This window comes from Gorilla gorilla, chromosome X, assembly GCF_029281585.2.
Source record: "Gorilla gorilla gorilla isolate KB3781 chromosome X, NHGRI_mGorGor1-v2.1_pri, whole genome shotgun sequence".
Taxonomy (NCBI): Eukaryota; Metazoa; Chordata; class Mammalia; order Primates; family Hominidae; genus Gorilla; species Gorilla gorilla.
The window spans coordinates 129,636,059-129,649,397 of record NC_073247.2 but is presented as its reverse complement, the minus strand read 5'-3'; the positions used below and the strand labels follow the sequence as shown (position 1 = coordinate 129,649,397).

The window sequence follows — 13,339 nt, the reverse complement described above, 5'->3', positions numbered from 1 at the left end:
TTATCCTCTAGCTAATAGAATGTTAAAGAAATGGGTTATTGTAAGAGCCTATACAGATTAACATGTGTTGCCTTTCCCTGGGTTAATTTCTCTGAATGTTTATCCTGAGGTAAATGCTTGGGTTGCTGATAATGTCATGTTGATGAAGTATATCCTTTTTCTCAACATTATGATCATAAAATAAACAACTTTAAAAATATAATGTTAGTACATTGTTAACATAAGAAACAGGCATAATGATTAAGATAATTTACATTTTATAAAATAAGAGTTCAAATAGTCTAGATTCTTGTGGTTTTTATGAGAATGATACTTTTAATTTCTTTTCATTTCCTGAATGGCAGCTAGAATATAGGGAAATGAGTCTATAGTTTTTCTTGGGCATAGCTCTTGGGGCACTCAGGTTGGGGTACAATAAATTATTCTTATTCTTCGAATTGACTGTGCATCTTTAGGATAAAAGTTGGAAGACTGTCTGCCTCTTTCCCTTTTTAGGACACTTTAGTGTGTTCTTGTCCTGCTCTCTCAATTGAGTATTTTTGGTTATTTGCTAGTGTCGAAGTGATAGAGAGGGCTATCACATACCAACTTGAAAGTCAAGTATGCTGGAATACATAATTTGAATTTCTGATTGTTGCTAGTATATAGTAATACAGTTTGTTATTAATTATTGATCTGGCATTGTGCAACCTTGGTAAATGACTTATCAGTTCTAGCAGCTTTTTTGGTAGATTCTATAGGTTTTCCTATATAGGCAATCATTTTGCCTATAAATAAGCCTGCCTGCCTGCCTGCCTGCCTGCCTGCCTGCCTGCCTGCCTGCCTTCCTTCCTTCCTTCTTCCTTTTCATCCTTTCTTGCCCTCCCTTCCTTTCTTTTCTTTCCCCTTTCTTCCTTTCTTTTTCTTTCTTCTTTTCTTTTTTCTTTCCAGTCTGATGCCTTTTTTTCCTTACCTTATTGCACTGGATAAAACCTCTAGAAAAATGGTGAAAGCAATCAGTCTTTCACCATTAAGTATGGTGTTATCTGTAGTTTGAGGAAGTTCTCTCCTATTCTTAGCTTGCTAAAAATTTATTTTAATTTTCTAATTTTTTTTGAGACAAGGTCTCATTCTGTCACCCAGACTGGAGTGCAGTTGCATGATTTTGGCTCACTGCAACCTCCTCCCAGGCACAAGCAATCCTCCTACCTCAGGCTCCAGAGTAGCTGGGACTATATGTGTGTGCCACCACACTCGACTAATTTAATTTGTTTTTTTTTTTTTTTTTTTTTTTTGTAGAGACGATGTCTCACTATATTGCCCAGGCTAGTCTCAAACAGCTGGGCTCAAGCAATCCTCCTGCCTCAACCTCCCAAAGTGCTGGGATTACAGGCATGAGCCACCACATCTGGCGAGTTTACTTTTTTAAAAAACAGGAATGGATGTTGGATTTTGACAAATGCCTTTTTTTTCTGTAGCCATTAAGAAATGATCTTAGCATTTTTCTTTTTCAGTCTGTTAGTATGGTGATTTATATTGATTAACTTTTGATTGTGAAAGCAACCTTGCACTGGAGGTATAAACTCTTCACTTGGTCATGATGTATTTATTATTCTTATATATCAGTAAATTTGGCTTGTTAAAATTTTGTTGAAAATTTTTACATCTTTGTGCCCGATGGATTTTGATCTTGGCTTTCTGTGATTGTCTTGTCTGGTTTTAGTATTAGAATAATGCTGGCCATGTAGAATAACTTGGGATATATGCTCTCCTCCTAATATTCTGGATTTGTTTGTGGGGTATTGGTGTTCTTTCTTCCTTAAATGTTTGATAGATTTCACCAGTGAAACCATTTCATCTTAGAGTTTTCCTTGGGGAAACAATTTTAAATTAAAATTTAATTTTATAGTAGACATGTAGCTATTTAGCTTATCTGTTTCTTCTAAAACTTTAGTAGCTTGTGTCTTTCACAGAATTTGTCCATTTAAACTGAGTTGTCAAATTTATTGGCATGAAGTTGTTCATATTTCCTTATTATCCTTTTAATACCTGTAGAATCTCTAGTTTATGCCACTTCTATTCATCCTGGCATTGGTAATTTGTATATTCTCTCTTTTTCTCACCTAATCCGTCTTGTTAGAGTTTTGTCAGATTTATGGATCTTCTCAGAGGAACAGCTTTTGGTCTTATTGCTTTTTCTGTTTTTCTGTTTTCTATTTCATTGATTTCCACTATGATCTTTATTATTGCAATTCTCCTGCCTAATTTGGGATAAATTTGCTCTTCTATTTCTAGTTTTTTAAGAAGGAAACAGATCTTTCATAGGAGGTGTTTCTTCTTTTTTAATATAGTCATTGACTGATATAAATTTCCCCTAAGTAGAGCTTCATCTGCACTCCACAATTTTTGATGTTATATTTTCATTTAGTTCAAAATGCTTACGAGTTTTTCTTTTGATTTCTTTATGGGTTATTTAGAAGTATGTTTTAGTTTCAAAACATTTGGGGATTTTCCAGAGATTTTTCTATTTTTGATTTCTAATATAATTAAGCTGGGGCCAGAGAACATATTAATAATTTGTATGACTTGAATCCTTTTAAATTTTTTAAGACTAGTTTTATGGCCCAGAATATGATCTATCTTGTAAATGTTTCACATATACCTGAAAATAATTTGCATCCTACTGTTCTTCGGTGAAGTATTCTGTAAATGCCAGTTAGGTCAAGTTGGTTGATAGTGTTGTTTCAGTATCCTTGCTAATTTCTGTATATTTACTGGTTTTTGTCACCTTTAAAATCAATTATTGAGAGAATGGTATTGAAATCTCCAATTATAATTGTAAATTTGTTTATTTCTATTTGTAGTTCTCTCAGTTTGCTTCATGTATTTTGAAACTCTGCTATTAAACATACAAACATCTAAGGAATTTATGTTCTCTTGGTAAACTGACCTTTATTATGAAGTTACCTGATTAATTTTTGGTACTATGCTCTGAGATCTATTTTGTTTGGTATTGTAGTCATGCTAGGTTTATTTTAATTAGTGTTTGCTTTGTATATCTTTTACCATCCTTTTACTTTTATTTTTGTAAATTAACATACAGTAAAAGTCAATTTTTTATTAGTACTTACTTTTATGAGTTTCAACATATATATTGTTTCATTTAATCTCCAGAATTATGACACAGAACCATTCCATGACCTCAGCATACTCCCTCCTGTTACCCCTTGGTAGTTATACCCACCACCATCCCTAAACCCTGGAAGCTACTGATCTGTTTTCTGTCGCTTTATTTTTGTCTTTTTGGAAATGTTACATAAATGACATTATATGATCTGTAAGCTTTTGGGGCTGGTTTCTTTTACTTAATATAATATTTTAAGATTCATTAATTTTGTTGTGTATGTCAATAGTTTGTTCCTTTTTACTGTTGAGCAGTATTCCATGGTATGGAACTTTGTGAGGTCTCTTCTTCATTCTCCTCCACCTGGACCATCTTCCGAATTCTTTCCAGTTGCTAGGGCTCTATTTTGGCCCTTTGGCCTGAAAGCTGGGACCTTATTTTCCCTGCTCTGCCACACAGTTATCATGGCTGCACCCACATCTTGGCCCAAAGACAGAGAGAGGAACTGAATTGAATATTCACCACAGAAAGACAATCACTGCTTCTCTGACCAAGGAGAAAGGTTCCTCTTTTTCAGGGTTTTAGGCATCTGCCACCCCCACTGTCACCATTGTCACTCCTCTTGCTACCAATGCCTTGAAATTGCCTTGGGATCCAGGCCAGGCCGGGAGGGGCGGGGCGGGGCGAGGCGAGGCGTCCTCTCCAAGCTCTCTGAGCTTTGAGAATCTTCTTCTCTTTAAGAAAGAAGTGGCCGGGCGCGGTAGCTCAGGCCTGTAATCCCAGCACTTTGGGAGGCAGAGGCGGGCGGATCACGGTCAGGAGATCAAGACCATCCTGGCTAACATGGTGAAACCCCGTCTTTACTAAAACTACAAATTAGCCGGGCGTGGCGGCATGCGCCTGTAGTCCCAGCTACTCGGGAGGCTGAGGCAGGAGAAGGGCGTGAACCCGGGAGGCGGAGGTTGCAGTGAGCCGAGATTGCGCCGCTGCACTCCAGCCTGGGCGACAGAGCGAGACTCCATCTCAAAAAAAAAAAAAAAAAAAAAAAAGAAGTAGGGGGCTTCTCCTGGGGCTTTTTCTGTCTGTTGACAGGTGACTGTTTCCAGCTTACGTGATGCCCTAAGTCCAGGTCGGGGTAGACTGGGAAATATAAGATAGGGGGTGGGGTGAGGTGGGGACTCACCATCAGCTTGGTGAAAGTTTGCATTCTGATTTTCTTTCTTAATTCATCTGCTCTCATTAACATGTGGTTTTCATTTACTTTCAAGCTTTGTGAAATTGCACCAGGCCAGCATTTATTCTAGAGCAAACTTTCCCCCAGTACTGAGGCAGAATCCTTTTGACGATGGTGACAGTGGGGGTGGCAGATGCCTAAAACCCCAGCCTTGTAAGGTTTCCACTCATGGTTTGAATAGAAACGACTTCCAGCTCTTTGTGAACCTTGGAGAGTATTCCTTGTGCTCTTTTTTGGCGGTTCTTTCTGCAGACAAAGATGCTTATCATTACTCGCTGGAATCCTTGAGGGTGACTGTTTTTCGAGCTCTGGAATCCTCTCTGTGTGCTGATCTCTCTTCTTATATTCTGTCCTATCTGCCTTGATGTCCCCAGACTCTCAGCTCTAGGAGAATACTAGGTTTTGCCTGGGTTCCCACTCCCTGCACCTCTGTCTGAAATCCATAGGCAGTAAATTTAGACAGTCATAGGGCTCACCCAATTTATTTCTTATTTTCACAGATCCCTTTCCTCAATGTTTTTAAACTTTTTTTCCATATATTTTTGTTTGATTTTAAAGAGTTTCAGGACGTAATGTAAATCGAATCTCTCTTACTGGAAACATAAATTTATAGGATATAATTGAATAAGTAATGGTGAAATCCAGACTAAAAATGCCTAATTATTTTAGAGATGATTGTGTGAGAGATAGCTTTACAAAGGAGGTGGAATTTGGGCAGGTGTGGTGACTCACACCTGTAATCCCAGCATTTTGGGAGGCTGAGACAGGTGGCGGTTGGGGGGCATCCTTGAGGCCAGCCTGGGTAACATGATGAAACCCCTTCTCTACAAAACAACAACAATGAAGGAGGTCTAATTTAAGCTAGTCTTTGAAGGAGGAAGGATATTCCAGGTGAAAAAAAAATTTTATCACCAATGTGATAGTTTGGAGAACAACCTGATAAGACGGGTCAGAGTATATAGGGAACTAATAAAAGATAAGGTTGGGATCAGATCAAAGAAGTCTCTGCAAACCAGAAGTTGTGCTATATTGCAGTGATGGAAAGTCTTTACGTTTTAAAAGTCTAAGCAGTGTTATATAATAATGAGCACAGAGTTTAAAATTAATATAAACATTTATGTCCAGCCTATATATTTCTTTTAACTTAAGTGCATCTGTTCCTTTTCCTGTCCTTTGAATAAAATGAAGAGCAGCCTCATAAAAACATGGCTGGTATTGTTTTTATCTAATACATTACATTTACATAACATTGGAGTAAAGCCATTTCTTAACTTTCTTTAGTTCCTTAATCTTTGTTCATAGAACATATTTTCCATTATAATTTTAACTACTCTTTTCAGGATGTGTTTCGTTTTTTCTCTACTTAAAATGACAATGATCAAAACTAGATATAATATGCTAGTAAGTTTGTTCTAATGTAGAATTTAGTTGAATGATTTGTTTATCAAATTCCTTTTAAATACCTGACAGTATCAATGTAGCTTTTTTTCACAATAGCATTATATTTCACTTGAAAGCTATTGACATCCAAGTAATTTTTATACAAATTATTCATAGCTTGTCTGGTTTCTATGTTATAATCCTGTAATATCAAGTCATATTCTATTCTGTTTTAATATGATCATTTTAAAATTTATCAAACTCATTAGATGTTTCAGACTTTCTTTGTTTCCTGGTATTAGATATGTACCTCTCTCTATTTAATAGAGGTTGAAGTTTTGATACATTGCATAAGTTTAATACAGTGAAGAGAAAAAACATGTTTTTAATGCTATTTTCCAGCATCAAAATAGCATTAAATGACGCTATTTTTCCAGGATATGGAGAAGAAAATAAAGGAAGATATGGGGAGATTTATAGAAGAAGAAAGGGAAATATTAAAGAAATTGAGGACAGACAAACCCCTCTTAAATCAAACCCAAGGCACAGAGACAGAAAAGTAGAGAACTAAGATAAGTGTTGAGATAGAGAGACTGGAAAGATGATGAGTTTAAATCAACAGAAGCAGTTTTAAGGACATTCTGAAAAACTAATTAGAAACTGAACAATTTGCCTAAAGCAGAGCTGCATAGGTATATGGTATACTAGCATATGGAAACAGACAAAAATGTTCATGTAAATCTTTCAAGAAGAGTGAGTACAAGTTTGCTGAAAGAAAATGATTTTACAGTAAAAGGACTTATTTCGAGTGTGCAGGAATGTTTGAAAGGCTTCTTAAATAGGGGAAAAGATTTATGAGTGAAAGCAAAAAGTAGATATATAGAAGGCAGATGAGAATTTTGGAAGATAATGAACCTCTCTCTTTCTCTTTTAATGTATGCATACTTCACTAGAAGATTAGAGAATAAAAGGTGTTTAGAGAAATGACTGCCTTCTTGTACACAACAATGTGTATAGTCAGAAGGAGCTTCTCTTTAGACAGAACTGGGATATCTGGAAAATAATATACAAACAAGATGTTTAGAATTTGTTTGAAAACAATCTGAATTGACAGATATCATTTGGATAAAGATAGACATAACGTAGAATAAAATTCACTAATATGGAATTGGATAGTGGGGTCATTCATTTATGCATATAAAAATAAAGGTTATGAAATGTTTAGAAAGGGACACTGTATGTTGTGAAAATAAATGTAAAACCTTACAAAAGCAGATAACTTGCCAAAGGTAGATACATTAAGCGTGGAATAAAAGACACTCCGAATTTGTTAAAAATGCTCTAGGTGCCTTAACTTCTTTTCTTTTGGGACACCAGATTATACTGAGAAAGGTTAAAGGATTTTTTAAAAATGATAGTGTAAAGGGACACAAAATGATAAAATCTGTGAAAAGAATAAAAGCTCCCAGTGTCTTAGCTGAGCAAAGCTGTCCAGATCTTGAGCATTGATTACATACCTCCACAAGCAGTTTGAATGGAATATGGACAAAACAAGAAATTACACAGCTGATGATACATGATGCGCAAGCTACTCCTCTTTTCAGAGGGAAAAAAAAGTAATATGTAGTAGGAATGGAACATACTGACATTATTCAATTCCAATTGTAAAATATTTGCAGGAATATTTTAAAGGCAGGAGGCTAGCAAATAAGCCAAGAAGGTTTTTTTTTTTGTTTGTTTGTTTTTGTTCTTTAGTGGAAGAAAATAATGGATCAGATACAATCATTGCTTTTGAATAAATAATCCAGAATTGCTTTATAAAGATATTGTCTACGTATGCTTTAGAGAAGAAGAATAAAAAACTATTTGATAAACATAAAGGGGGCATACAGTACCTAGACTCATCTCATTAGTATCTCGACATCTCTTTTTTATGCCAATGCCCAAGGTATGTTATTTCTCCCAAGAAAAATCAAATCCTTTAACTTGCCATTAGCTATTCAAAACTTTAAAAATAAATATCCTTCGAACCAACAACTTCAATCCTGAGAATATCTCCCACAGATATACTTAGACAACTAAGTGTATGTACAAGGAAGTTAATTGCAGCATTGCTTATAACTGCAGAATTTGAGGGAAAACCTGAGTGTTCAACTAAGCGGGAATGGATAAATAACTTATGACATGCCCCTACTGTAGATTACTGTGCATGCACTAAAAGAATGAAATAAATCCTGTGCATGAGATAGAAGGCTATCTGTGTTATCTGCTCAAGTGAATTTTAAAATGGACAACAGTATGTATAGTAACCCACTTTAAAGAGGCCTTTATATATTTTAATACAAGCATAATGTAGATTATGATATATAGAGAATGAGGTCTTGAAGTATGCTTACTAAACTGTTAACAGTGGTTACTTCTAGTAAGTGAAAGAGGTAGCCTTTAAGTTTTTAACTTATATCCTTCTGTATTTTGACTTCAAAAAACATACAAGCACATATTTAATTTTTTAAACCTGAAATTTATATGAGGGATAAAACAAACACAAGTTTGGGAGCCAACGTTTTCTCCCCAACTCCTGGTTCACTACCTTTTCTCTTACCTTAACCTTTACTACTACCACAAACTACCACAAACGAACACTTTAAGCACAACTCACTTTATTATTGGGAGAGGGTTCACAAATAAGTTCCTGGTTTCCAGTTAACTTGTTGAAAAGTTTACATCCTACCCAATGTGACTACATGGCTTTAAAGTTACCAGTGGTAGCTTCTGAGTAAAATTTTGTTTGTTTGTTCATGCGTTAATGGAACATATATTAAGTACCAACAGTATGCCAAACACTGGGGAATTCAAAGATGCTAGTCTCTCAACTGTTTCAGCTGATGCTTGACTATCCTCTCCCACACCCTAGTGTCCTCATTCACTACTTCCCAGTACTCTACATTTGAAAGGTGATTCCCACAAATTTATTGCAATTTAGACCCCATATATCAATGCCGAGATCGCGCCACTGCACTCCAGCCTGGGCGATGGAGCGAGACTCTGTCTCAAAAAAACAAAACAAAGAGCTGAAGTGACTCTTCTCATGCCTTCAGCATGAGAATATTCCCTTAAAATTGGCATCTCTTTTTATAACATGAGCTATTATTATTTTATTTCTACTTTTCTAAATAACAGAGACAGCAGACGAATTAGCAATGGAAAATAAAAATAGTGGCATAGGATATATAATGTTTGGGTTTACAAAGAAAAAGGGGCATTTGTGAAAGATTTGATATTTGTTAACATAAACATGTCAATCGTTGGAAAAAGAAAAATATGATATATAATCTTGTTTTAAAGTGTATGTATAATGTATAAATGTTTTTGGAATAAAAATATTCATCTCTTTCCCTAGAGGGAGAGTGGCTGGATCAGATCATCTCTTTGAAGTTCCAGTTCTGTAATTCAAGCATTTTCTTTAAAAAGCTTTAAAATTAAAATGAGAAGCTTAACTAGGGTTTCTACTACACATATTTGTAGGATCAATATTTTTTAAACTGCATTCTTAATATGTTATGCCTTTGGCTCTTTAAATCTGTGAAACAAAACATAGTTTTATTTGAAGTCATTAAAATATGAAGGGGACAGAGTAATCAATGCTATTGGTTCTTATTGTATTATATTATTAGAAAGCAATTTGTGTATTTTGTGTATGTGTCTTCCTGATTTTTTTATAATGAAACATTTCTATCTTTGAAACTACAGACTCAATCTTGCCAAAATGTTCATTTTTTGTATCATTGTTAAATTGCATATTGTTCCCTTTTGGTGTACTTTACTAGCCTGTTACAATCTTTTTAAATTCATTATTCTTAATCGACAAATAAACATTATATATAATTTGTCATGTAAAACATGATATTTTAATCACATCATGGTAAATGGGGTATCCATCCCCTAAAGCATACATCTCTGTACCCACAAAAATTAAAAATAAAAGATAAAAAACGAAAAACATGATGTTTTGAAATATGTGTATGTTGTAGATTCAACCTGTTATAATCTTAAAAGTGATTGTCATTCTTCCAACTTATATCAATAGAACAACTGTCTATTTGTCGTTAGTTGAGACCATCAGGGTGTAGTGAAAAAGCTAATCAACAAGGATTCTTCTCACCAGAGCTCTGTCACTCCTCTGAATTGTGGCTGCTAGCCTGTTAATTCTCCACTAAACCTTTAGGCATTTGGAGACAATTAAGTCTCATGTTGGGGTTTCCTGGGCTTTTTTTGTTTTTTGTTTTTTTCAAACAAAGATAATTAAGTCTCAAACTTGAAACTTGAAAGATATTTGGCCAGGCAGCAGCAATGTACTGAGTATAGGCTTCTCAAAGAGATGAAATAATACAATTAGTAGAAAGAACTATCGTGTACTTAATACAGTTGCTCTCTACTTTTCTTTCTCAACCTCCCCCAAAACAAAACAAAACCAAACCAAGATGCTTCAGTCAAGCACTGTAAAAGGACTATTAAATTATCGCGAAAAGGAATGTTGGACAGTCTAATACTCTCATTCTGCAGATGGGAAAGTAGAAGTGCACATTGTAATTATTTTTTAAAATAAGGTAAAAGCTGATAATTGTGTAAATAAGCAAAAGTATATACTTTTTCCTTAATCGTTTTTAACCTAAATTAGTCTTAATTTTGTGTTATTCCTACAGTGAAAGAAAACATGCATTGTCACATATCAGGAAAGTTGTGCAGTTATTTTTTCTTCTCCCGAATATTCTGTTGGCTTTATGTTCCACATATGTTGCACCACATTAATATTCAAACAATTTTAGCACACAAAGATTTGTAACCTCATTTTACCTTGATTAGTGACTCAACTCATGTTCTTGTTGTAGGGCTTTGACCAGCTTCGACTTGAAGGATTGCTTTGTGATGTGACCCTGATGCCAGGTGACACAGATGATGCTTTCCCTGTGCATAGAGTCATGATGGCATCTGCTAGTGATTACTTCAAGGCTATGTTCACAGGTAGTTTGCCTTTTAAAACTCTGAAACCACATTAAAACAATATGAAAAATCCGTGTTTAAATCTTTTATTTCTAACATGAAATTTAGTTCTTTTGGAAACAGCTTCAAAAGAAATACACAACAGTATGTATGGTTTTCGGTGGTGCTGTTTTAACATGGAAAATTGATGCACTTTTTTCATACTGTCCATCTTTATCTCACAGCTTTTCTTTTTCAAGCTCATATCTAGTGGGCCATCAGAGACTCTGTGTCCTCCTAATACAATCTCTACTCTATGTCAAAAGATAGGAAGTGAGAACATTTTGGAAGCACTTGCATCATATATGACCTCCATTAGTATAGAGATTATCTTTTTTAAGTACTTTCTTTTAACGGTAAAATGTGCAGCAGACTGACTCTAATATGACTGCTTATATAAAATAAGACTTTCCTTTGATTTTATTGCATCTAATTAGCAGCAGAAGTGAGTTTGACCATAATTGTCCACCTTCATTTAATTGAATGTCTTTTTATTTAAGGTGGAATGAAAGAACAAGATTTAATGTGCATTAAACTTCACGGTGTGAGCAAAGTCGGTCTAAGGAAAATTATTGATTTCATTTATACTGCAAAGCTTTCTCTTAATATGGACAACCTTCAAGACACGCTGGAAGCTGCCAGTTTCCTACAGATTCTGCCAGTTTTGGACTTCTGTAAAGTATTTCTCATATCTGGGGTAAGATATTTTGAAATCTGATTTTTCCTGTGGTAGACTCTGATGTAGCCTGTTTAGATTAGGACTCATGAAATCTGCTGTGCAGGAATGTGAAACTTGCCATTAGACAGATGTGTCTTGTAGTATGTGGTCTGTAAGCAAGGTGAGATTGAAACAGGTGCATTTTTATGAAATAGAATCATTTAATAAAAGCCTCTGTGTTGGCCGGGCATCGTGGCTTACGCCTGTAATCCCAGCACTTTGGGAGGCCGAGGTGGGCAGATCGTCTAAGGTTGGGAGTTCAAGACCAGCCTGACAAACATGGAGAAAGCCCGTCTCTACTAAAAATACAAAAATTAGCTGGGCATGGTGGTGCATGCCTGTAATTCCAGCTACTTGGGAGGCTGAGGCAGGAGAATCGCTTGAACCTGGGAGGTGGAGGTTGTGGTGAACTGAGATCGCGCCATTGCACTCCAGCCTGGGCAACAAGAGTGAGACTCCATCTCAGGAAGAAAAAAAAAGCCTCTGTGTAATCAAATGACATGAGATACTAATAATGTTTGATGAAGATATATACTTTAACTGTTTGATAATGGTATATACCATAATCTGGTTTTATTCACCTTAATGACTATACAACAAGCAGGCTTCTTAAATGTAATTGAATGGAAAAGTAATCTGAGCTTCTAGAACTCTTTAAAATTTCTTCTTTTAATATGGGAGCTAGATCTTAAGAAGAACTAATACCTATGGGCAAACCTGTAAGAATGTAAGTCTTGATTCCACAGAAACATATCACCTACTGAATAGTGTTTAGCCATTTTTTAATAGATAAGATAGGACACATACAACTACCAATCGATGAAGTACTTAATGATAGTCACCCAGTTCCTGAAGAGAGTGTTTTATTTTAGTTGAGACCTTTAAATTTTACTTCTGGGTAGATAAATGGCTACACTGGACAGAAATATTGCCAAGACTTCCAGAGGTCTTGGAGCTTGTTTTTCTGATTAAGAATTCTGGCAATATTAATTTTTGGTATATTTTCTAACTCATTATGTTGATGGATATGTTTTCTATAATTTTTTAACTCATATCAATCTTAATATAGGTAAATAATTGCTGTTAGATCTTTACAACTTACATTTTTTGAACATGGAACCTTCTTTAAAACACTAAGTTTCAAGAGAGCATGTCCTTAATTATTTTATTATTAAGGTACTTAACTATCTTAAAAGTCAGCCAATAACTAATTTAACTGGCCTATTGAAAGTGTGTTTAGAAAACTCAGACTGCTGTCTCACAATTACTTATAAAATTTGAACTAATTGCTACTTTTAAGGGTTTTTATGGCAGCATGGTGCTATATTGTTGACTTGTATTGTCTTCTTTATTGCGAAAGTAGCCCAAGTGAAGTTGGTTAATTCCCATGCTATTGCTTGCCTCCATTACTGAATGTAGGTGCTAAATTTTATTTAAATTTGATCATACAAGGCCCATCCCCTCAAGAGCTATTAGGATCTCACCTCTGGTTGTGTCACTGGCATGATATAACAACTTCATTTCAATGAAAAATGAATCATATTGAATGTGATTTTCAAAATGCCTCAAGTCCAGAATTTAATTTAGTAGTAACACTTAAAGCTTGTACTTATAGACTCTTAACATTGCTTTACACTGATCTTAGCAACACATGGTCATCCTGAGCCAAATTAAGGAAAGTGCCATGATTTCTTTGGAACTAATCATTAACAAGAGACATTGTTGGCCTATCCTCTAATACAGAAGTTTAGTACTTAGAACTTCAGGTATTGATTGTGATCAATTCCTTTACCTGAAAGAAAATGACCAAACTGGATAATACACAATACAAAAAGTTATAGTAATATTACTGTCACAATAATAG

At 35.1% G+C, this 13,339-nt stretch overlaps 1 protein-coding gene across 11 annotated transcripts in view; it reads left to right on the top strand.

The window, feature by feature from the left end:
- KLHL13 (kelch like family member 13) overlaps positions 1–13,339 on the top strand; it is a 410,214-nt gene that overhangs the window by 377,085 nt on the left and 19,790 nt on the right. For all 11 annotated transcript variants that reach the window (XM_055376218.1, XM_055376216.1, XM_055376217.1 and 8 more), the window contains 2 exons: positions 10,607–10,739; positions 11,258–11,454. In XM_055376218.1, coding sequence (XP_055232193.1) covers positions 10,607–10,739; positions 11,258–11,454 — 330 coding nt within the window. The remainder of the gene's footprint in view (positions 1–10,606; positions 10,740–11,257; positions 11,455–13,339) is intronic.